Source organism: Hyla sarda, chromosome 1, assembly GCF_029499605.1.
Source record: "Hyla sarda isolate aHylSar1 chromosome 1, aHylSar1.hap1, whole genome shotgun sequence".
NCBI lineage: Eukaryota > Metazoa > Chordata > Amphibia > Anura > Hylidae > Hyla > Hyla sarda.
Window position 1 is genome coordinate 30,064,778 of NC_079189.1, and position 25,162 is coordinate 30,089,939.

At 43.2% G+C, this 25,162-nt stretch overlaps 1 protein-coding gene across 2 annotated transcripts in view; it reads left to right on the forward strand.

Annotated features, from left to right (window-relative positions):
* The window catches only part of RNF24 (ring finger protein 24), a 105,792-nt gene that overhangs the window by 1,015 nt on the left and 79,615 nt on the right, over positions 1–25,162 (forward strand). Inside the window, exon 2 of one of the 2 annotated variants that reach the window (XM_056553608.1) lies at positions 23,363–23,470. The exons of the other annotated variant lie outside the window; for it this stretch is intronic. Coding sequence (XP_056409583.1) covers positions 23,439–23,470 — 32 coding nt within the window. The 5' untranslated portion in view covers positions 23,363–23,438. The remainder of the gene's footprint in view (positions 1–23,362; positions 23,471–25,162) is intronic. 2 annotated transcript variants of the gene reach the window in all.

The following is a 25,162-nucleotide window of genomic DNA, read 5'->3' on the forward strand; positions in this document are numbered from 1 at the left end:
TGATGTGGAGGGGTATTCCCTACCCCCAAAAATTTCCCTTATCCACAGGAGGCGGTCTAATGGTTGGGACCCCCACCGCACCGAAACTGTTCCCCCGTATGAATAGAGCGCACCACTCATTCTCTATTGTTGGGGTTTTCTATGTTCTCATGGTTGTGGGGGTCTCAGCTATCGGACTCCCACCGATCAGCTTGTTATGCCCTCTGTAAAACAGGTAAACTTGCTGTTGTTGGGAATATCCCTTTAGGTCACTCTGTTAAATCAAGAGTGTCCCTATTCACTAACAGCAAGCAGAGATCTTGATCTTTTTTGGGGGGGGTCTCGGAATTTGGATCACCACTGAACAGTATGTTATGCACTATCCTATGTACAACGGGTAAACTTGCTGCTGGGAATATCCATGTTCCCATTCACTGACAGCAAGCAGAGATCTTGAACTTTTTTTGGGGGGTCTCAGCATTTGGGAATACCCATGTTCCCATTCACTGACAGCAAGCAGAGATCTTAATCTTTTTTGGGTGGGTCTCGGCATTTGGATCACCACCAATCAGTTTGTTATGCACTATCCTATGTACACCGAGTAAACTTGCTGTTGTGAATACCTGTGTTCCCATTCACTGACAGCAAGCAGAGATCTTGATCTTTGGTGGTGGTGGTGGTGGTGGGGGGGGGGGGGGGGGGGAGGGCTGGGATGGGATTCTTTGCGTTGGAATCACCAGTGATCAGTTTGTTATGCACTATCCTATGTACAACAGGTAAAATTGCTGTTGTGAAATACCCATGTTCCCATTCACTGACAGCAAGCAGAGATCTTGATCTTTGGTGAGGGGGAGTCTCTGGGTTCGGATCACTACCGATCAGTTTTTTATGCACTATCCTTTGAACAACGGGTAAACTTGCTGTTGGGAATACCCAAGTTCCCATTCCCTGACAGCAAGCAGAGATTTTGATATGGGGGGGGGGGGGCTCTGCATTCGGATCACCACCAATTAGTTTGTTATGCACTATCCTATGTACAAGGGGTAAACTTGCTGTTATGAATACCCGTGTTCCCACTCACTGACAGCAAGCAGAGATCTTGATCTTTGGTGAGGGGGGAGTCTCTGCGTTCGGATCACCACGATCAGTTTGTTATGCACTATCCTACGTATAGCGGATAACTTTGCAAGTTGGGAATACTCTCTTACATATCTGAGTAAAATCATGAATGTTCCCATTCACTGAAAGCAAGCAGTTTGTTATGCACTTGTCTTGTGTACCATGGGTAACTTCGCAAGTTGGCAGTACCCCTCAAGTCTCTGAGTGGAAGTGTTCCCATTCACTGACAGAAAGTAGAGATCTTTATTGTGGGGGGGGGGGGACTCAGGGGTCGGACTTCAACCAATGGGTTTGTTGTGACCTATTCTATGTTGTGCCTCCAGCTGTTGCAATACTACAACTCCCAGCATGCTGGGAGTTGTAGTTTTCCAACAGCTGGAGGCACCCTGGTTGGGAAACACTGCCCTATGCTGTGTACAGTGAATTTGCAAGTTGTAAATAACCCCTTAAATCTCTGGGTTGGATCAACAGTGTTTCCATTCACTGACAGCAACCAGAGAACTAGGTAGTTGTAAGGAAATGAGACACAAAGTATATTGGAAAGTTGCAGAACTTTTCTGTACTCTTCACCCATCTGCATGATAATGATTGTGGGGTTCCTACTACTGTGACCCCCCCTTGATCATGAGAACAGGGGTCCTGTGTAATGATTGTGGGGTTCCTACCACTGTGACCCCCATGATCATGAGAACAGGGGTCCTGTGTAATGATTGTGGGGTTCCTACTACAGTGACCCCCCCATGATCATGAGAACAGGGGTCCTGTGTAATGATTGTGGGGTTCCTACTACTGTGACCCCCCCATGATCATGAGAACAGGGGTCCTGTGTAATGATTGTGGGGTTCCTACTACTGTGACCCCCCCCCATGATCATGAGAACAGGGTCCTGTGTAATGATTGTGGGGTTCCTACCACTGTGACCCCCCCATGATCGTGAGAACAGGGGTCCTGTGTAATGATTGTGGGGTTCCTACCACTGTGACCCCCCCATGATCGTGAGAACAGGGGTCCTGTGTAATGATTGTGGGGTTCCTACCACTGTGACCCCCCCATGATCGTGAGAACAGGGGTCCTGTGTAATGATTGTGGGGTTCCTACCACTGTGACCCCCATGATCATGAGAACAGGGGTCCTGTGTAATGATTGTGGGGTTCCTACTACTGTGACCCCCCATGATCGTGAGAACAGGGGTCCTGTGTAATGATTGTGGGGTTCCTACTACAGTGACCCCCATGATCATGAGAACAGGGGTCCTGTGTAATGATTGGGGGGTTCCTACTACTGTGACCCCCATGATCATGAGAACAGGGGTCCTGTGTAATGATTGTGGGGTTCCTACTACTGTGACCCCCCCCATGATCATGAGAACAGGGGTCCTGTGTAATGATTGTGGGGTTCCTACTACTGTGACCCCCCCATGATCATGAGAACAGGGGTCCTGTGTCCCCCACGGGTTGAATGTTGCTGCTCCATTCGACTCTATGGGCTTCCCCAAGATAGCTGAGCAGTTCCCAGCCCACTAAGGGTTGGAGGGAACGTTGCATTCTGGGTAGATATGTTAATTGGAGTGGGGGCCCGCTGTGACTCTGCTGGTGAAGGGGCCACCTACCCCTGGGTCTGGTAAAAGCCATTGGCTGCAACATTTAGTAACACATCCATATGTCACCTATGGCGATCTTGGTGGCGAAAGGATTCTTTACAGCCAAAGCGTGGCAAACTTTTTCTCCACAGGATTGTGTGTGGCAAGAGCGTATGCCAGTTGTGCCCCCTTAGTCATTGTGTGTCATGTGGCAACTGCTTGGCATGAAACCTTGGCTATGATTTCCAATTTAATGAAGTTAAAGGGGTACTCTACTGGAAAAAAAAAATTTTTTTTAAATCAACTGGTGCCAGAAAGTTAAACAGATTTGTAAATGACTTCTATTAAAAAATCTTAACCCTTACCAGTACTTAACAGCTGCTGTATGATCCACAGGAAGTTCTTTTCTTTCTGTCTGACCACATTGCTCTCTGCTGACACCTCTGTCCGTGTCAGGAACTGTCCAGAGCAGGATAGGTTTTCTATGGGGATTTGCTCCTACTCTGGACAGTTCCTAAAATGGACAGAGGTGTCAGCAGAGAGCACTTTGGTCAGACAGAAAGGAAATTAAAAAAGAAAAGAACTTCCTGTGGATCATACAGCAGCTGATAAGTACTGGAAGGATTAAGATTTTTTTATAGACGTTATTTACACATCTGTTTAACTTTCTGGCACCAGTTGATTAAAAAAAAAAAAAAAAAATTCCAGTAGAGTACCCCTTTTCAGTAAAATAATTCCTTTGCATTAGGCAGCATGTAACTGATCATTCAGTGATGCCACCCTCCTGTAGCACAATTACTCCATATTGCAATTCCCCATTTCAAAACGCTGCCCGGTGACCCCCTAAACTCTGCTACATCTGCGGAACTATTCTGCAACATTTCCATGGAATCCTGTGATGTCCCATGATGCCGCTCGAGTTGAGTCAGAGCGGAATTATTTTTGGAGATGCAGAGATGTGTGTGTGTGTGGAGGGTGCGTGTTTGTCAAATGTAAACCAGTGTATACCAGGCATGCTGGGAGATGTAGTGTTGCAACTGCTGGAAAGCACCCTGGTTGGTAAACACTGCTGTATTCCTATGTAAACCGATGTAGCAGAGCTGAATCTGTTGAGATAGATTTTCATTAATCATTACATTATCAAGACGACTCACTCAGCTCTGCTACATCTATTAAAGGGGTACTCCGGTGGAAAACTTTTTTTTTTTTAATCAACTGGTGCCAGAAATTTAAACAGATTTGTAAATTACTTCTATAAAAAAAATCTTAATCCTTCCAGTACTTATTAGCTGCTGAATACTAAAGAGGAAATTCTTTTCTTTTTGGAACACAGAGCTCTCTTCTGACATCACGAGCACAGTGCTCTCTGCTGATATTTCTGTCCATTTTAAGAACGGTCCAGAGTAGGAGAAAATCCCCATAGAAAACATATGCTGCTCTGGATAGTTCCTAAAATGGACAGAGATGTCAGCAGAGAGCACTGTGCTCGTGATGTCAGCAGAGAGCTCTGTGTTCCAAAAAGAAAATAATTTCCTCTGTAGTATTAAACAGCTAATAAGTACTGGAAGGATTAAGATTTTTTAAAAGAAGTAATTTACAAATCTGTTTAACTTTCTGGCACCAGTTGATTTAAAAAAAATAGTTTTCCACCGGAGTACCCCTTTAATGACAAGATTATCATTTTCAAGATCTCTGCTTGCTGTCAAAGAATGCAAACATTCAAGTTGACATCCAGAGGTGAACATTCGTTACAGTTGTAGCCAGTCTAGGCAATCCTATTTTTAGCACAAATCTCTGTTCTTGTGTTCGTTACAGTGTGTCAGTCTGGAGACCGGAGAACTGACTACACTGTATACTGTTTAAAAAAAATAAAAAATAAAGAAGAATATTCTCTATCGATGAAAGCAAGCAGAGATCTTGCCAATGGTGAAATATTGAAATAAAAAGTATTATGGAAAGTTAAGGAGTTTTTTTTTTTTGTATATGGGGGGGAGGGGATAGAGCATGCAGTGTCTCAATACATGTAGGAATTAGGACATGCGGACCCCCAGAGGGCATGGGGGAGGGGGGGGGGGGGGGGACATCCCATCCACTCTCCATGGATCTTCCACCCCCTCCTGTTGGGCGAGGCGACCACCTTACCTTCTGTCCAGCTGTTTGTACGCTATAGGCAGTTGTGTGTACAGGAGGCTATTCAGTGACATGATGCCAGCTGTTGGCCCCGCCCCCTCCGACCACTGTCCGGCGCCAAATGTCAACTCTGCGGCGTCAAGACAAACGTTACAGTGTGTCAGTGAAGGACAGGACAGATGTGGACTAATAATAGGAGTTATAGCTTTGCAACCCCCCCCCCCCCACCCCAGAGAGCCCCAGATAGGGGGACACCACTGCCAAAGCCTGTCAGGGCATGATGGGAGTTGTAGTTTTGCAAAAACTGGAAAGCCACACTAACTTGAAGCAATGTTTCCCAATCAGGGTGCCTCCAGCTGTTGCAAAACTACAACTCCCAGCATGCCCGGACAGCCGCTGGCTGTCCGGGCATGCTGGGAGTTGTAGTTTTGCAACAGCTGGAGGCACGCTGTTTGGGAAACACTGACTTAAAGGAATGCTCCACTGAAAACCTCAGTGGGTGCCACAAATGATTTTTTTTTTGGGGGGGGGGGGGGGGGGGGCAGTTCCTATCCCCAAAGTATCCCTATTGAATTCTTCATAAAAAGTTAAGTATTTTTTTTTTTGCACCGTTTCATACTGACTTTCAGTTATTTTTGCTATGTTCAAAATTCTGCCGGTTGCCCTCGGAAACAGACTACAGTTTAGCTCCGGCTCGTTGTCAGACGTGCGACCTAACTTCTGACTCCCATGATGCATAGCTGTTTTTTTTTGTTGGGAAATCAGCAGAATTCTGAAAAAGTTAGAATGTCGTATTCCCCAATAGGGTAGGGTCGGACGTAACGGATCCGCAGCGTGTTTTACGCTGCAGATGCGGCGGTGACCTGACCCATTTTGTGCCTCCAGCTGTTGCGGCTCCTCTGCGATGTTTGAGTGCACTCGGTGACTCGCAGGCCCCCTGTGTGGCTACTCGGAGCGGCGGATTGCCACTGCGAGCAAGTCAGGGGCGGAACGAGATGGGGGAACGGGGCTTGGCAACAGCTGGAGGCACAAAATGGGTCGGGTCACCGGCGGATCCGCAACGAAAAATGCGCTGTGGGTCTGTTACATGTGACCCTACCCATAGATTAATAGCTCTTCTTGGCTTCCCTGAATAAAATGCCAGAACGGCGGTGAAGACTGACACCTAGGCGCGTGACATAGCAAAAGCAGTAGATAAAAGCAGAGGGGCATAGGGGGTGGCAATACTGCCTAAAGGGTCTGTAGAAAGCTGAGTGGTGACCGTTTTCAGGTCTCTTAAAGAGGTTATCCAGGAAAAAACTTTTTTTTATGTATATATATCAACTGGCTCCAGAAAATTAAACAGATTTGTAAATTACATCTATTAAAAAAATCTTAATCCTTTCAGTACTTACGAGCTGCTGAAGTTGAGTTGTTCTCTCAGAAACCGCCCAGTTTAGAAGCAAATCCCCATAGCAAACGTCTTCTACTCTGTGCAGTTCCCGAGACAAGCAGAGATGTCAGCAGAGAGCACTGTTGCCAGACAGAAAAGAACAACTCAACTTCAGCAGCTGATAATTATTGAAAGGATTAAGATTTTTTTTTAATAGAAGTAATTTACAAATCTGTTTAACTTTCTGGAGCCAGTTGATATAAGAAAAAAAGTTTTTTCCTGGAATACCCCTTTAAGTTTCCTGTAGGTCCTAGGCTTTGGCTTTAGGTGTGATCTCAGAAGGGCCATTTACTATTGTTTATACAGGGAATGAGCTCATGTACTGGTGGTTTGGGTTATCCCCCTCACATGGGGGGCGGGGGTCTATATTTATCCCCTCTTAGCTGGAATCCCTTATAGTTGGGAATATGAGAGCCGTAGGGCAGGTGCTTCTGCCTGTGTTTCCTCTTGAACTTAGGTGCCAGGTCCCACAATGCATCTGGAGGTCACGAGCTGGAGTAGCGCGCAGGCAGCTGCGGGGAACCTTTACCGCTCCGGTGACATGCCCAGGAAGCCCCGGAAACAATTGTCCTATGTGGGAGCTTCTGTGTGTATTGTTTCAATGGAGTAGCTTCTTCCTTAAAGGGGTATTCCAGCCAAAGACATCTTGTCCCCCGCTGGGACCCCCGCGATCTCCGCGCAGCATTCAGTGCAGGGATGCTGCTCCAGTCTCGAAAAACCTCTGTGTTTCCTGGACTGGAGAAGTGACGTCATGTCACGCTACAGAGGAAATTCTTTTCTTTTTGAATTTCTCTTTTTTTTTTTTGTCTTGTCCACAGTGCTCTCTGCTGACACCTGATGCCCGTATCAGGAACTGTCCAGAGCAGGAGAAAATCCCCATAGCAAGCCTATGCTGCTCTGGACAGTTCCTGAAACAGTGAACTGTGAGGTGAGAGCACTGTGGACAAGACAAAAAAGAATTTCCTCTGTAGCATACAGCTGCTAATAAGTACTGGAAGGATAAAGATTTTTTTAATAGAGTTCATTTACAAATCTGTTTTAACTTTATGGCACAAGTTCATTTAAAAAAAACAACAAAAAAACGTTTTCCACCGGAGTACCCCTTTAAGGGGTTAAAAAACAAAAATAAGTTTTCCACCGAAGTACCCCTTTAAGACAGTGCTCTTCCAATCTGGAAACTATAAGGCTGACACATATATCCCTGGAGGACGGATGGTTTGTGCCCCACTCCCTGGTGCCCACTTGTTTTTGGCTTCAGTAACTGATGACTATTGTTTTTGGTCCCAATTTCATGACACCCAGAAGGTGTCCCAGTCTAATAGTTTGGTGCCCCAGGTTATAGTGTCCAGAGATTAGGTGGCCCTGTTTCTGCTGTCCAGTGGCTTCTTATTTTTATCTTCTATGTCCGTATTTTGATTTCTAGTGGTTTAGTTCCCTCGTCCCTGGTTCAATTGTTTGGCACTCCAGACCCGGGTGTCCATTGGGTTAGTGCCCTAGTTTATGATAACAATGTTTGGCGCCCCAATCCATAAAGTCTAATATGTTGGTGTTTTCCCAGTCTCTTGTATGTAATGATTTGGTGCCCCAATCTATTATGTCTAATACATCGGTGTTGTCTTGTTTCCTTAGTCTCTTGTATGTAATGGTTTGTGCCCTAGTTTATTATGTCTATTATGTCTAATATGTTGGTGTTGTATATTGTAGTCTTTGACTTGTTGCCCCAGTCTCTTGTTTGTAATGGTTCGTAACCCTAATGGTTTGGTGCCCTAGTTTATGATAACTAACGGTTTGGTGCCCCAATCCATAATGTCTTATATGTTGGTGTTGTCTTGTTTTCTTAGTCTCTTGTATGTATTGGTCTGTAGCCCTAATGGTTTGGTGCCCCAATCCATAATGTCTAATACATCGGTGTTGTCTTGTTTCCTTAGTCCCTTTATGTGATGGTTTGGTGCCCTAGTTTATGATAACTGAAGGTTTGGTGCCCCAATCTATTATGTCTAATATGTTGGTGTTGTATGTTGTAGTCTTTGACTTGTTGCCCCAGTCTCTTCTATGTAATGGTTTGTAGCCCTAATGGTTTGGTGCCCTAGTTTATGATAACTAAAGGTTTGGTGCCCCAATCCATAATGTCTTATATGTTGGTGTTGTCTTGTTTCCTTAGTCTCTTGTATGTAATGGTTTGTAGCCCTAATGGTTTGGTGCCCCAATCCATAATGTCTAATACATCGGTGTTGTCTTGTTTCCTTAGTCCCTTTATGTGATGGTTTGGTGCCCTAGTTTATGATAACTGAAGGTTTGGTGCCCCAATCTATTATGTCTAATATGTTGGTGTTGTATGTTGTAGTCTTTGACTTGTTGCCCCAGTCTCTTTTATGTAATGGTTTGTAGCCCTAATGGTTTGGTGCCCTAGTTTATGATAACTGAAGGTTTGGTGCCCCAATCTATTATGTCTAATATGTTGGTGTTGTATGTTGTAGTCTTTGACTTGTTGCCCCAGTCTCTTCTATGTAATGGTTTGTAGCCCTAATGGTTTGGTGCCCTAGTTTATGATAACTAAAGGTTTGGTGCCCCAATCCATAATGTCTTATATGTTGGTGTTGTCTTGTTTCCTTAGTCTCTTGTATGTAATGGTTTGTTGCCCTAATGGTTTGGTGCCCTAGTTTATGATAACTGAAGGTTTGGTGCCCCAGTCTCTTATGTCTATTATGTTGGTGTTGTATGTTGTAGTCTTTGGCTTGTTGCCCCAGTCTCTTGAATGTAATGGTTTGTAGCCCTAACCCCTGGTGCCCATTGGTTTTTGTGCCGTAGCCTCCACTGCCCTGTAGACGTATAATGTGATAGTGTTAGGAGACGTCACTGGCAGAGTCATTTGCCATTCACACCTACTTTACAGTATGTTTGTTGTTGTTGTTGTTGCATTTTTGATCCATATTATGCTTTCATAGGTTATTAGAGTTAATATCCTTTATGGCATATAAACCGTATAACTAGGACATTTATCATGTATGAGCCATTGTGGAATTTATTTTATTGTTGGATTTTATTAGGTTATAATTAGGTTACTATTGTTGTAGGTTTTTATTAGCTACATAATTGCTGTTGTTTTTGACTATTTTCAGTGCTTGTATCGTGTGACATTTGAGACTTTTGAGTATAATTTTTATTACCTATTACTGCTTACCTCCCCATCCCAAATAAAATAAATAAATTAATGGGGGTATGTATAAATATATATATATATATATATATATATATATATATATATATATATGATGTAATGAGCTGCTTTGCATATTCCTATATATAATTCACACACACACATATATATATATACATATATATATATATACATATTATACATAGCATGTAAGCCCTAAAATCTGAGGTGGAAAACCCATGAAGTTCTGTAATTTTATATTTAAGGGGTACTCTGGAGGGAAAAATAAATGTTTTCACATCAACTGGTGTCAGAAAGTTATACAGATTTGTAAATTACTTCTGTTGAAAAAATCTTAATCCTTCCAGTACTTATCAGCTGCTGTATGCTCCAGAGGAAGTTGTGTAGTTCTTTCCAGTCTGACCACCGTGCTCTCTGCTGCCACCTCTGTCTGTGTCAGGAACTGTCCAGAGCAGGAGAGGTTCGCTATGGTCTGGACAGTTCCTGACACCGACAGAGGTGGCAGCAGAGAGCAGTGCGGTTAGAAAGGAAGAACTACACAACTTCCTCTGGAGCAGTGTTTTCCCACCACTGTGTCTCCGGCTGTTGCAAAACTACAACTCCCAGCATGCCCGGACAGCCATAGGCTGTCCGGGCATGCTGGGAGTTGTAGTTTTGCAACAGCCGGAGTGACACTGGTTAGGAAATACTGCTTTGGAGCATACAGCAGCTTTGGAGTAGCCCTTTAAAGTGTGGTAGCTGTAGCCTTAATACCAGGTCACTGAAGTAGCATTATGGATGTGCATGTTACACGGCATCTGCCTACCGGATTGGTTGGGCACATTCCAGGGTGGCACGGCGCGATGGGAATATATAAAGATTAAATGCCATCCATGCTTTTATAGTAATTAAAAATGCCAGTTCAATACTTAATCTCTGTTCGTCCTGCAGTTATATTTTCTTTTATTTTCACTGTAGAGTTTCCAGAAACAAATCTGATTAATAAAGCTCTAAGTTAGGCTGGACTAGAGTTTAAAAAGTTACGTAGCGCTTAAAGGGGTACTCCGCAGGAAGAAAAAAAAAATGTTTTTAATCAACTGGTGCCATAAAGTTTTACAGATTACTTCTATTTAAAAATCTTTAGCCTTCCAGTACTTTTCAGCTGCTGTATACTACAGAGGAAGTTGTGTAGTTCTTTCCAGTCTGACCACAGTGCTCTCTGCCGACGCCTCTGTCCCTATCTGGAACTGTCCAGAGCAGGAGCAAATCCCCCTAGCAAATCTCTCCTGCTCTGGACAGTTTCTGACACAGACAGAGGTGTCAGCAGAGAGCACTGTGGTCAGACTGGAAAGAACTACACAACTTCCTCTGAGGCATACAGCAGCTGATAAGTACTGGAAGGATTACCAATCCGGTAGGCAGATGCCGTGTTGCCATGCACATCCATAATGCTACTGCTAAGTATAAACCAGTCAGTGACCTGGTATTAAGGCTACAGTTACTACACATTAAAGGGGTACTCCAAAGCTGCTGTATGCTCCAAAGCAGTGTTTCCTAACCAGTGTCACTCCGGCTGTTGCAAAACTACAACTCCCAGCATGCCCGGACAGCCAACGGCTGTCCGGGCATGCTGGGAGTTGTAGTTTTGCAACAGCCGGAGACACACTGGTTGGGAAACACTGCTCCAGAGGAAGTTGTGTAATTCTTTCTTTCTAACCACACTGCTCTGTGCTGCCACCTCTGTCGGTGTCAGGAACTGTCCGGACCATAGCGAACCTCTCCTGCTCTGGACAGTTCCTGACACGGACAAAGGTGGCAGCAGAGAGCACTGTGGTCAAACTGGAAAGAACTACACAACTTCTTCTGGAGCATACAGCAGCTGATAAGTACTGGAAGAATTAAGATTTTTACATAGAAGTAATTTACAAATCTGTATAACTTCCTGGCACCAGTTGATTTGAAAAAAAAAAATGTTCTACCCCTTTAAACCAGTCTTTGCTGCGTTGTGTTGTAGCTTTATTAATCAGATTTTTCTCAATGGTGTCGGGACACTAAACCTGTCTTATGTCCATTCACTTTGCTTGAAACTCTTTGTCCCCTTGTTATCAACTATTTCATATCGACTATGGGGGCTCTTAAAAGAGCTGAGTGACAGGAAGTGTTGACATACTTCCCCCCATGAGCTATACTTTATCTCACATGTCTCTATTTAAATCAACTGGTGCCAGAAAAACAGATTTGTTAATTACTTCTATTAAAAAATCTTAATCCTTCCAGTACTTATTAGCTGCTGAATACTACAGAGGAAATTCTTTTCTATTTGGAACACAGTGCTCTCTGCTGACATCTCTGTCCATTTTAGGAACTGTCCAGAGCAGCACATGTTTTCTATGGGGATTTTCTCCTACTCTGGACAGTTCTTAAAATGGACAGAGATGTCAGCAGATATAAAATAAAATAAAATAATAAAAATAAATATAATAAATATAAATATAATAAAATAAAATAATTTCCTGTGTAGTATTCAGCAGCTAATAAGTACTGGAAGGATTAAGATTTTTTTAAATAGAAGTAATTTACAAATCTGGTATATAAACAAAGGAAAGAAAGGGGAGAGCACACTAAGGGCATATGTCACCTGGACTGTAGCGTAACCAAAACTCGGTACCTATCTTCTGGTCTCCTGCGGGGTGCGCACACACAAGTATGGAGTATCAACAAATTATAAAAAGACAAAACGTAGGTGCACTCACCGCTCAACGGAGACTGTAGCGTGTAGGGGTCCGGTTCCCCGGGAGCTGGATCTCAGCGACGGCGCATGGAAGTGTGGCGCTCGGAGGCTACGCCGGCAGTTTCGCACGTAAGCACGCAATTACGTGCAATACTGCCGGCGTAGCCTCCGAGCGCCACACTTCCATGCGCCGTGGCTGAGATCCAGCTCCCGGTGAACCGGACCCCTACACGCTACAGTCTCCGTTGAGCGGTGAGTGCACCTACGTTTTGTCTTTTTATAATTAATTTACAAATCTGTTTAAAGGAGTAGTCCAGTGGTGAACAACTTATCCCCTATCCTAAGGATAGGGGATAAGTTTGAGATCGCGGGGGGTCCGACCGCTGGGGCCCCCCTGCGATCTCCTGTACGGAGCCCCGACAGCCCGCCGGAAGGGGGCGTGTCGACCTCCGCACGAAGCGGCGGCTGACACGCCCCCTCAATACAACTCTATGGCAGAGCCGAAGCGCTGCCTTCGGCAATCTCCGGCTCTGCCATAGAGATGTATTGAGGGGGCGTGTCGGCCGCCGCTTCGTTCGGGGGTCGACACCCGCTATCTGGCCGGAGAGCCGGGGCCCTGTACAGAGAGATCGCAGGGGGCCCCAGCGGTCGGACCCCCCGCGATCTCAAACTTATCCCCTATCCTTAGGATAGGGGATAAGTTTTTCACCACTGGACTACCCCTTTTAACTTTCTGAAAACAGTTGATTTAAAAAAAAAAATAATAATAAAAAAAAAAAAGAAGTTTTCCACCGGAGTACCCCTTTAAACACATTGGGGGAGATTGATCAAAACCTGTCCAGAGGAAAAGTTGCTGAGTTGCCCCTAGCAACCAATCAGATCGCTTCTTTCATTTTGCAGAGGCCTTTTTCAAAAATGAAAGCAGCGATCTGATTGGTTGCTATGGGCAACTCAGCAACTTTTCCTCTGGACAGGTTTTGATAAATCTCCCCCCATAGAGTCTTATGACCCTGCTTCAGTTTTATAAGCTGCCGACTGTAGGTTTGATGGGGGACATGTGTCATTATTTGTGTATGGTAGAACCGTAGAATTTGCCGAAATTCTAAATTACGCGCAGAAGCGCTAAATTTATCAATCAAGTGCAATGAGTTTCATAAATTGTGGGCAAATACAGTAATGTCCTCAGACCTCCACTCCTGCAGTCCAAGATGGCTTATATTTGCGTAAAAAATATGGTCATTGCGCAAGATTTCTGCGGGTAAATGAAATGTACGCAGTTAATAAATTTGTGTGCCCTAAATATGTCACTCCAAGGTACAATGATCCCTCAACATACAATGGCCTCAACATACAATAGGTTCAACATACAATGGTCTTTTCTGGACCATTGTAACTTGAAACCAGACTCAACATACAATGCTACAGACAGTCCAGATCTGTGAAACATGTCACAACTGGAGGAACTGACCAATCAGAATGGGCATTTTACTGGTAAATCACCTGTATTACTGAAGCGCGTGCACTGACTGGTGTCTGGTAGCGCCCCCTATAGTACAGGGAGGAACTACAAGTTCTGTACTACTTACCTGTGCCAGGGTTAGTTGCTCCTTTGGACACTAAGTAAGGGTGGCTCCATTTGGGACACTGTGTGGGACTGTATAGGACCCTGAAGAAGCTCCTGTCCTCTACATAAACCATTGTTTCCCAACCAGGGTGCCTCCAGCTGTTGCAAAACTACAACTCCCAGCATGCCCGGACAGCCAACGGCTGTCCGGGCATGCTGGGAGTTGTAGTTTTGCAACAGCTGGAGGCACCCTGGTTGGGAAACACTGACATAGACAGTGATTTACAGCTCCCAGCAAATCTTTCTTACTTTTATATGTAAGGACTTGTTTGATCTATATTAGTTATTTTTCTACTTATTTTTCTTTAATCTTCACTTTTTTCTATTTTTGGATGACATTTTGGGGCTTCAGAACCAATTACCAGGTTTGGCTATGTGATAGCCTGGGGGATGTAGGGTATGGGGAGTGTAGCTGTGCAGTGGTTAAAGGGTGCTTGTTAACCCTTGCTTTTCGTGACGCCAGGGTGGGGGCTCCTCAGTAATGTTTGTCCTACCGCCACCCTTCCCGAGAGCGATAGGGAGGTGGATGATAATAGAATGTCCACAACCAGAGAGTTTTCTGAAACAGGTATAACTTTTACTGAAGATTTTCTGCAAGCTTCATAAACTGAACAGTCTCTATGCATACAACTGCTTTCTCTGGAGATTGTCAAAGGTTGGTACTTTAGCTATTTAGAGTCTTTAGGTATTAGGCGCTGTTCCACTGGATTTAGGGGATTTAGTTGCGGTCCAGTAGTCACGCTAGCTTTAGCGGGGGTAGTTCAGAACTCCCGGTTTTAGTTCTGCTGAGGCCGGTAGGTTTTTGAGGCCTAGCCTGTCTTTGAAAGTTGCGCAGATCCATCCTGCTAGTCCGGCATCCACGAGAGCAGCAACCCAAGAGAGCGATCATTGGCTACAGCTCCCTTATATGGGCAGGGGCTGAACTAGTGCTAATTGGTCCATACTGATGATGTCAATCACCATTACAAAGATTTATGGGTAACACGTGACCCAAGGACCTCCTAAGGTCCTCCAACATACCATAGAGGTTACTAGCATGGTCACATGACCGAAGGTCCTGCGACGCTAAACAAAGTAAGTACTTTACATTATATTAAATATATATAATTATTAAATGTATACAGTTATTAGCATTAAAGAATTAGACTTAAGGAGAGGCGACTAGGGGGTTGTCCCACCTGAGGGACCCTACCTGAGCGTAGTTACTCTGACTTTGGGGACCTCTATACTAGGTACGGTATGTAATACAGTACCGGGCCACTACACATAGAGTTATGGTCTCAACATACAATAGTTTCAACTAGAGATGAGCGAACTTACAGTAAATTCGATTCGTCACGAACTTCTCGGCTCGGCGGTTGCTGACTTTTCCTGCGTAAATTAGTTCAGCTTTGAGGTGCTCCGGTGGGCTGGAAAAGGTGGATACATTCCTAGGAAAGAGTCTCCTAGGACTGTATCCACCTTTTCCAGCCCACCGGAGCACCGGAAAGCTGAACTAATTTATGCAGGAAAAGTCATCAACTGCCGAGTCGAGAAGTTCGTGACGAATCGAATTTACTGTAAGTTCGCTCATCTCTAGTTTCAACATACAATGGTTGTCCTGGAACCAATTAATATTGTAACTTGAGGGACCACTGTACACCGACAACTACGCATCTGGAGGAAATGCTCCACCAGAATGTACACAAAAAAACAGCTTGCGCAAGATTTTGGGCAAAAATGTAAGCACAAAACAGGGGTAAACTCTTTGATACATGTCCCCCGATGAACCTTTAAATTTACAGCCGCCGTTGGCAATAGGTCCCCCTGGTGCTTTGTTAGGACGTGACGTGGGCGCATTGTACAGATGCCACGGCCGCGTGCTTATCGCTTTAATGAGTGCCATTAGCATGTGGATGAGAACGTCATGCTTGTAAACCGCGTTCACATTGCGTGTGGTGCGACGAGATCTAATGAATAAAGGAGGAGGGCAAAATAAGCCTCCAGCTGTCAAGTAACAGTCACACAGCTAAAGATGCAGTAGAGCTGAGTTTGCTCAGGGGTTAGCACTGTTGCCTTGGAGCACTGGGTTCCAAGGTTTAAATACCACAACATCTGCAAGAAGTTTGCATGTTTTCCCCATATTGTTTGCATGGGTTTCCTCAGGGGACTCCGAAAAATACTGGTAGGTGATTTTACATTGTTAGCCCTAGTGGGCACCTTGGGTGGAGCTGCATGAACTTCTTAGGCCTCGATGCAGTCACGGCGTAGCTATGTGCTTTAAAGGGGTACTCCGGTGGTGAAAGTATGCTTGGATGGGCTGAGCGTGCATGTGTATGACAGGAATAGGCTGTATGGTCAGATTAAATTAAAGGGGTACTCCGGTGGAAAACATTTTTTATTTTTTTTTCAAATAAACTGGTGGCAGAAAGTTAAACAGATTTGTAAATGACTTCTTATAAAAAATCTTTACCCTTCCAGTACTTATTAGCATCTGTATGCTACAGAGGAAATTCTTTTCCTTTTGAATTTCTTTTTTGTCTTGTCCACAGTGCTCTCTGCTGACATCTCTGTCCGTGTCAGGACCTGTCCAGAGCAGCATAGGTTTGCAATGTGGATTTTATCCTGCTCTGGACAGTTCCTGATACAGGCATCAGGTGTCAGTAGAGAGCACTGTGGACAAGACAAAAAAGGAAATTCAAAAAGAAAATAATTTCCTCTGTAGCATACAGCTGCTAAAAAGTACTGGAAGGGTAAAGATTTTTTTATAGAAGTCATTTACAAATCTGTTTAACTTTCTGGCACCAGTTGATTTAAGAAAAAAATTATTTCCACCGGAGTACCCCTTTAATTTAATCTGACCATACAGCCTAATCCTGTCATACACATCCACGCTCATCCCAGCCAAGCATGCATGTATTCTAAATGGAGAGAGGGGAGAAAGCTGCTGCCAGACTATGAAGAACCAAAAGACCCGGCATGTTAAAGGGGTACTCCTCTGCTAGACATCTTAGGGGATAACATGTCTGATCACCGGGGTCCCTCCGCTGGGATTCCCATGAAGCACCTGGCATTCTGAAGGAACGATGAGTTCCGGCGGCACGCCCCCTCCCATAGACATGAATGGAGGGGGGGTGGCTTGATGTCACGAGGAGGCGTGGCATGGTGTGACATCATGACTAGAGATGAGCGAATTTACAGTAAATTCGATTTGTCACGAACTTCTCTGCTCGGCAGTTGATGACTTTTCCTGCATAAATTAGTTCAGCTTTCCGGTGCTCCGGTGGGCTGGAAAAGGTGGATACAGTCCTAGGAGACTCTTTCCTAGGACTGTATCCACCTTTTCCAACCCACCGGAGCACCTGAAAGCTGAACTAATTTGCGCAGGAAAAGTCATCAACTGCCGAGCCGAGAAGTTCGTGACTAATCGAATTTACTGTAAGTTCGCTCATCTCTAATCATGACCACTACCGCGGAGATTGCGGTGGTCCCACCGGAGGGACCCCCCCGCCATTAGACATCTTATCCCCTATCCTTTGGATAGGGGATAAGTCGTCTAGCAGCGGAGTACCCCTTTAAAGGCCAACATGCCTCCCTTTTCTTCAGGTGACCAGTGGTTCCCAAACTGTGGACCTCCAGACGTTGTATTTAAACTTATATTTATAATATTACATTAGGGTTTTTTTTTTTTTATATGCTATTTTTGTTTATGTAATTTTACTGTATTTTATTGCTTTTTAATTTATTTTATTAGCTTTTTTTATGTAGTTTATTCTATCATATAAAATCGCTTTCTTTGTGACTGTTCATTTTGGATGATGGTTTACTTTGCTATCTCTGGCCTTGTTAGGAGTTGGCTGACAGATTGCTTATACAGTTGGTCTCCGCACACCGGGGTATGGCATTGTGCGTCCAGCCGGCCCCGCGTGTGGTTCCTGCCTGGATGACAGCTGCTAGACGTGGGTTTATATCAGAGAAACGGAGATTTATTTGTCTCCGGCGAACTTTTCATCCGTGCCGCAGGGGCCCGAATAATATTATCCAGATTGTAATAACCTCTGATTTTACAGCAGTATAAACAATGCGTTTGGTGGATTCCCCGCTGATGTCATCACCTCTGTCCCACTGACATCATAACAAAAAAAAAACTTCGCTCCCCGCTTGATCACAGGTTCCAGGGAAGCACAATGCTGACGAGATTTTCCCTGGTAAATAATGATTACGGGGCTTTATTAATAATAATAATAATAATTTATTTATATAGCGCCTACAGATTCCGCAGCGCTTTATATAAGGAGCGATGGAGAATGATGGTAATTGCCCATTGTGGGGTTGGTGCCAGTAGGGGCGGTGCCAGTTGTTTGCTTAAGAGCTTTGTCATTGTGTTATGGTGGCATCATTGTGCGATTACTTCACCGAACAACAAGGGCACCTATGTATGTCATTGTTCCAAAAATACCAGCCGGAACACATTATTTTATTTGTTGTATTCATGTACGTAGGAGCAGTATTATAGTAGTTATATTCTTGTATATAGGAGCAGTATTATAGTAGTTATATTCTTGTATATAGGAGCAGTATTATAGTAGTTATATTCTTGTATATAGGAGGCAGTATTATAGTAGTTATATTCTTGTATATAGGAGCAGTATTATAGTAGTTATATTCTTGTATATAGGAGACAGTATTATAGTAGTTATATTCTTGTATATAGGAGCAGTATTATAGTAGTTATATTCTTGTATATAGGAGCAGTATTATAGTAGTTATATTATTGTATATAGTGAGCAGTATTATAGCAGTTATATTCTTGTACATAGGAGGCAGTATTATAGTAGTTATATTCTTGTACATAGGAGACAGTATTATAGTAGTTATATTCTTGTATATAGGAGCAGTATTATAGTAGTTATATTCTTGTACATAGGAGGCAGTATTATAGTAGTTATATTCTTGTATATAGGAGGCAGTATTATAGTAGTTATATTCTTGTATATAGGAGGCAGTATTATAGTAGTTATATTCTTGTATATAGGAGGCAGTATTATAGTAGTTATATTCTTGTATATAGGAGACAGTATTATAGTAGTTATATTCTTGTATATAGGAGACAGTATTATAGTAGTTATATTCTTGTATATAGGAGGCAGTATTATAGTAGTTATATTCTTGTATATAGGAGCAGTATTATAGTAGTTATATTCTTGTATATAGGAGCAGTATTATAGTAGTTATATTCTTGTATATAGGAAACAGTATTATAGTAGTTATATTCTTGTATATAGGAGCAGTATTATAGTAGTTATATTCTTGTATATAGGAGCAGTATTATAGTAGTTATATTCTTGTATATAGGAGGCAGTATTATAGTAGTTATATTCTTGTATATAGGAGCAGTATTATAGTAGTTATATTCTTGTATATAGGAGCAGTATTATAGTAGTTATATTCTTGTATATAGGAGCAGTATTATAGTAGTTATATTCTTGTATATAGGAGCAGTATTATAGTAGTTATATTCTTGTATATAGGAGCAGTATTATAGTAGTTATATTCTTGTATATAGGAGCAGTATTATAGTAGTTATATTCTTGTATATAGGAGGCAGTATTATAGTAGTTATATTCTTGTATATAGGAGGCAGTATTATAGTAGTTATATTCTTGTATATAGGAGCAGTATTATAGTAGTTATATTCTTGTATATAGGAGCAGTATTATAGTAGTTATATTCTTGTATATAGGAGGCAGTATTATAGTAGTTATATTCTTGTATATAGGAGCAGTATCATAGTAGTTATATTCTTGTACATAGGAGCAGTATTATAGTAGTTATATTCTTGTATATAGGAGCAGTATTATAGTAGTTATAGTCTTGTATATAGGAGGCAGTATTATAGTAGTTATATTCTTGTATATAGGAGCAGTATTATAGTAGTTATAGTCTTGTATATAGGAGCAGTATTATAGTAGTTATAGTCTTGTATATAGGAGGCAGTATTATAGTAGTTATATCATTTTTGTGTACATAGGAGGAGCATTATAGTATTGTATCCCATAGTACTGACACATAAATGTAGTGTCCTTTCTGATAATTCTGTGTTTCTTCCCTGTAATAGACTTGTTTGACCGGAATCGTATGTGACACCAGCCTCTCATAGTGTAAACACCTCCGGGATCTCTCTGTACTATGTACACACTCAGCCTTTCCCGTCACACCTTTGTGCTCAAGAATGTCCGGTGTTGAGTTAATACTGAGATCGAATCAATTCTTTGACCCTAAGACTTGTGAATATCAGAATGGTTATTGCTTGCAGTGCATGTGTAGATGAAGCAGAGCTGGATCTTAAATTTAACCCCTGTCAAGTGGCCACTTCCCCCATGCCAATATGGTTCCATGTTGATACTGTTAAACGTTGTTCCAAGTTCTTCGTGGCCCATTGTCTAAATAAGGTTTGGGGTAGAAAATGGGTCTATTTATCCCCAGCGTCCTTACCTCTCTGACCTTTCCTCTCGACATAGGGTTTTACCATTTGTAGCATGTTTGATCAATTTCTGGAATCCCTTTCCGTCCGCCCTGACAGCTGCCGCACGCTCCCCTTTAGCAGATTAGATGATTTGAAAGGGATAAATCTAATCTCTTACAATCAGATCAGTAAATGACGGCTCATAACATTGAGTTGCTGGGCTTAAATTACTTTGCTGAATGGTTCCTTATAGGCTTGTGTGTGAGTGTTCATTCAGAATTAAGGCGTACAGGGTGGCCGGCAACCCACGCCAATTACAGGGGCTATCTCCAGGCAAAGTAGAGGCTACTGGGTATCCAGGAATGAAAGGGACTCTGACACCAAGAAGACTCTTTTACAGTATTGAGACGTGCTAAACAGAATTTTGGTCAGTGACCAAAATAAGGCGGGTGCCATTTGCAATGTTCTGGGTCACTGCCAGCCAAAAGCATTAAAATAATTTTGGGGTTCTTTGGGAGCCCTGACTGAGTTTACAGGATTACTAAGGAGCAGGGTACCTCACTGGAGCCCACTTTCATTCCATTCGTCACGTTCAAAGCGTGAATAAGGCCTAGAAGGGTCCGAAACGCGTCTGTACATTTTGTGAGCTGTGTCTACATATCTGTAAAAAATTTTTTGCAGTGGCATTAATAAAGGTAACTAGATTTTATCTCCATTTGAGCGCTGCCCATGCTTTCCATTACTACCAACCTTAATGAGACTGAAATGAGGTGGGTGCTGTAGTAAGTAAGCATTGAGCCTTGTTTGGCAGACCAAAGCTTTTAGGGGATTCATATGGAATCCGGGGGTGTCACATGAGCTCTTCTTCTTTGGGAGTCCAAAATGGCTTATGTAGAGGTGGAGCACATTAAAGGGGTTTTCCTGCTTTATACATCTTATCTCCTATCCAAAGGATAGGGGATAAGATGTATGATTGCATGGGTCCCGCCGCTGGGGACTCCCGCAATCTCGGACCCCCGGCATTCTGTGCTAGGCGCTGGCTCCAAGACGGGGACGTGACGTCATGGCCACGCTCCCTATTGATGTCACGCCACACCCCTCCATTCATGTCTATGGGAGGGGGTGTGACGGTTGACACGCCCCGTCCCATAGACATGAATGGAGGGGATGTGGCGTGACATCACCACCACTTCCGCCTGGCAAACTGTTTCAATTAGAACATTTGTAGACCCAATCCTTCAAAACCCAGTTTGGAACTACAGTGTATACATCTCTTCTAAAGATAACAGTGAAGTACTTACCACTGGCAGAAAATAAATCCTTTAGACCACCCCCACACACAGTATTGTCTAATCTGTTTTTGGTATTGTGTCACTGTAGAGATGCAGTACAAGCCAAAAACGTGTCCGATTAAATCAGAGCTTAGAAATCATCAGGGTCGTCTGGATTCACGACAAACTTGTGCACATTATGGCTTCCAAGTTAATATCCAGCTGAGAGGTTATATCATTGACTACTCCATAGACTCCTGAATCTAAGCGATCTCGTAGACCCCCACATCGGGGAACTGATCATATGTGACCTGTGGGAGCTGCTCCCCCTGTCCTCCTGTGAGCCGCCGGCGCTTTAAATGAATGAGTTGCGTGCCGCGGCGCTGGAAATGATTAATAAAGGACATCTGTACTGATTAATTTGACATATTCCTGTGCCTGGGCTGCAAAGATAAACAAAATAAACTTTGACTCACCTTCCTACGTTCCCCCGTTGCTACAGTATCGGCCTCACTGTTCTCCGCTGCGATCTTCATGCTGCTTCCTGGGGACGGGAACGTCACAGAGCCGTCAGCGTATCACCGGCCACAGTGATGTCCCGCCTCGGCCGGTGATAGGCTGAGCGCACTGAGCCGTCCGACTCCTTACATGACATGATGGGCTGAGCACACTGTCATGTAAGGAGCCGGCTGGCAGAGCAGTTCTCCTCATAGACACACACAGGCAATAGCTGCAGGGACAGCATTTTTTCACCCAAAAATATACACATTTTTTTAATCAATGTATATTACAAATATACATATAATAGTATTATCTACAGTATATCAAAAGTTTTTGTTGGCGACAGGTACACTTTAACATCTGTGTGCCGTGTGATGGGCATGACCCATTTGGGCCCGTCGTTGAGTTTTATTTAATAGTTTTTCTTCACATTTTTCCATCCTTTCAGTCGATATAAAGGGACACGTGGGTGGTGGATCTTCAAAGATGATGCAGACCCCTCACGGCTAAGCTCCAGATGCCTGGTTATCTGCAGATAAGAAAGTGATGCCAGCTCCTCACATCCTGGTCCTGCCGCTCGCAGTGCTCAAGCTGTGTAAGCACTGAGGGTCTGCTCTGTAATCTTATCTCATTATTAATAACGCTCTTATCAGGACCACCTACTGAATTATCCCTGCTGGGTTATCCAGACAAGGTTGAGAAAATTATCACTTTGCAAACCAGCCTCTGCCAGGGTACAAGTTATCAGGAGAAGTCACTGAACGATATCTACAGAAATGTTACTTTACAATAGTACAGAAACGTCTGACACTCAATGGTTTGGTCATCTGTGGTAGCCCTGGTATGTTCAATGGGTAGAAATGTGTAAAGTAAGTAAATTCACGGACGTTTTTGGAATTTCCTGAGTGAGTACCCCGTCCCCCCTACAAATAAGTTGCTGTAAGTTTCCACAGTGCATATTGTGGTGGATGGTGTCAGTTTTGGAGAATTTTAGGCTACATTTACATATATCCGGCGTCCAGCTCCGGCGAAACTGGGTGAAAATTGCCACAACTGATGAACCAACTGATGCCAGAAGTGCATCAGTTGTGCATCATCCGGCGATCACAAACAGTGGACGCCAGATGATGCACAACTGATGCCAACTGAAGCATGATGTGTTCCCCTGTCTGTGCCGGGCCGGCAAGTCCTATTATTCGGCGTCTTAACTGAGATGCCGGATGATTGTGAACGGTCACATTCAAGTGAATGGGATCAGTTCTGGCTCCTTTTTCCCTCCGGAGGGAAAAGAAAACAGACGACGGACATATGTAAAGGGTGCCTTACAGGATTTAAATGTTTGTGCTGTGTTTTCAGAGTTATTTTGATTTTGATATGGGGTCTTTCCTCTTTAGATGGCATCCCTGATGAAGTACTAAGGAAGACTCCACTCAAACTTTTGGAAGACGGCGCCGGTATCGGCAAAAAGATATGCCAATGTTTACCATGCTGTACCGTAGAAGGTCAATTGACTTTAATAGGTCTTCAGTAGCATTAGTTATGCTCATATAACATATTAAGAACATGTTGTAGATCTCAGTACTTCTTGAAGTTCCTAAGGTCTTGTAGACATCGGCAGAGAGTAGCCAACTTTACTGCATGTATGATTATTGCTGTATGAAGGAGGGGCACCACACACCCTGGTTCACCCCTGGTGACAGCTGGCAGAAAGTGAGACACATGTTACCCATGGGTCAGATGAGGCTTTGGTGTTCACAGAGTCCAGATTTGTAGAATATCCCTGGTCCAATAGAAAAAGGAAGGGGGGCATGTCAAAATGGGTCCCTGGATAATGTTGTCCATCTGCTGTATGCAGATTGGAGAATTAGCCATCTCTTGGGTGCACAATGTGACTTTGACATGTGGAGATCATCACATGAAGAGACAGCTGTAGTCGGTCAGACTGTCTAATCTATAATCTAATGAGTAGCATCTCTTTAACCTGATCTCTCTCCAAGAGTCATAAACATAAAGTCCTTCAATGTACTGGTACTGGAACCCAATCCTTAAACTGCACCTAATCCTTGTTGCACCCAGTCCTCTTTATAGACATAAACATGCATGAGAAGGTGCCGATAAACCATCAATAGCTATTGGTCATATTTCCATTATCTCTGTCATTCACCCTATACACAGTTACGTACACATGTTCATATGTTCTGAATGGAGAGAGGAGGTAAGTTGCTGCCAGACAGCTCTAGTAGTTGCTTATTTCTCTGAAAACAACACAGTTCGGTAATTAAAGGGGTACTGCGGTGAAAAACTTATTTTTTTTGTAAATCAACTGGTGCCAAAAAGTTAAACAGATTTGTAAATTACTTCTATTTAAAAATCTTAATCCTTCCAGTACTTATCAGCTGCTGTATGCTCCACAGGAAGTTCTTTTCTCTTTTGAATTTCTTTTCTGTCTGACCACAGTGCTCTCTGTCCATGTCAGGAACTGTCTGTCCAGAGTTGGATAGGTTGGCTATGGGGATTTGCTCCTACTATGGACAGAGGCATCAGCAGAGAGCACTGTGGTCAGGCAGAAAGGAAATTCTCTGTAGTATACAGCAGCTGATAAGTACTGGAAGGATTAAGATTTTTAAATAGAAGTAATTTACAAATCTTTATAACTTTCTGGCACAGTTGATTTAAAAATGGTGAACCGTACTGAACCGTATGTGCGTATGGTTCCATCCGGTTTGCACAATACGGTTTTGCAGTTTGCACATGCGCAGTGCACGCCGAAAGTTCTTACCACAAATAGAACAAGAGGAACTTTATTTAATTAAGGACAAACCGAAAACCGTATCTTTTTTTTTTCTTTAAAAGTATTAAACCGTATGCAACCGGACATCTGTTTTCAAACCGTATACGGTTTAAAACCGTAGAGAGGTCTATACGGTTGTACACGGTTGTACACGGTTGTATACGATTCGGCCTGGTTTTGAAACGTACATTTTTTTTACAATAAAACTGATACGGGAACCGTATTGCAAAAACGAGATGTGAAAGCAGCCTTACACGGTTTTGTCCGTTTTTTTTCCCGTACCCAAAACTGTAGCCTACTACGGTTTTTGTTTTGGGTGAAAAACCGTAATAAACCATATATGTTTTTTCTTTTTAAACATGGGAGTCAATGGGAACTGTAGAGAACTGTATGTGCGTACATT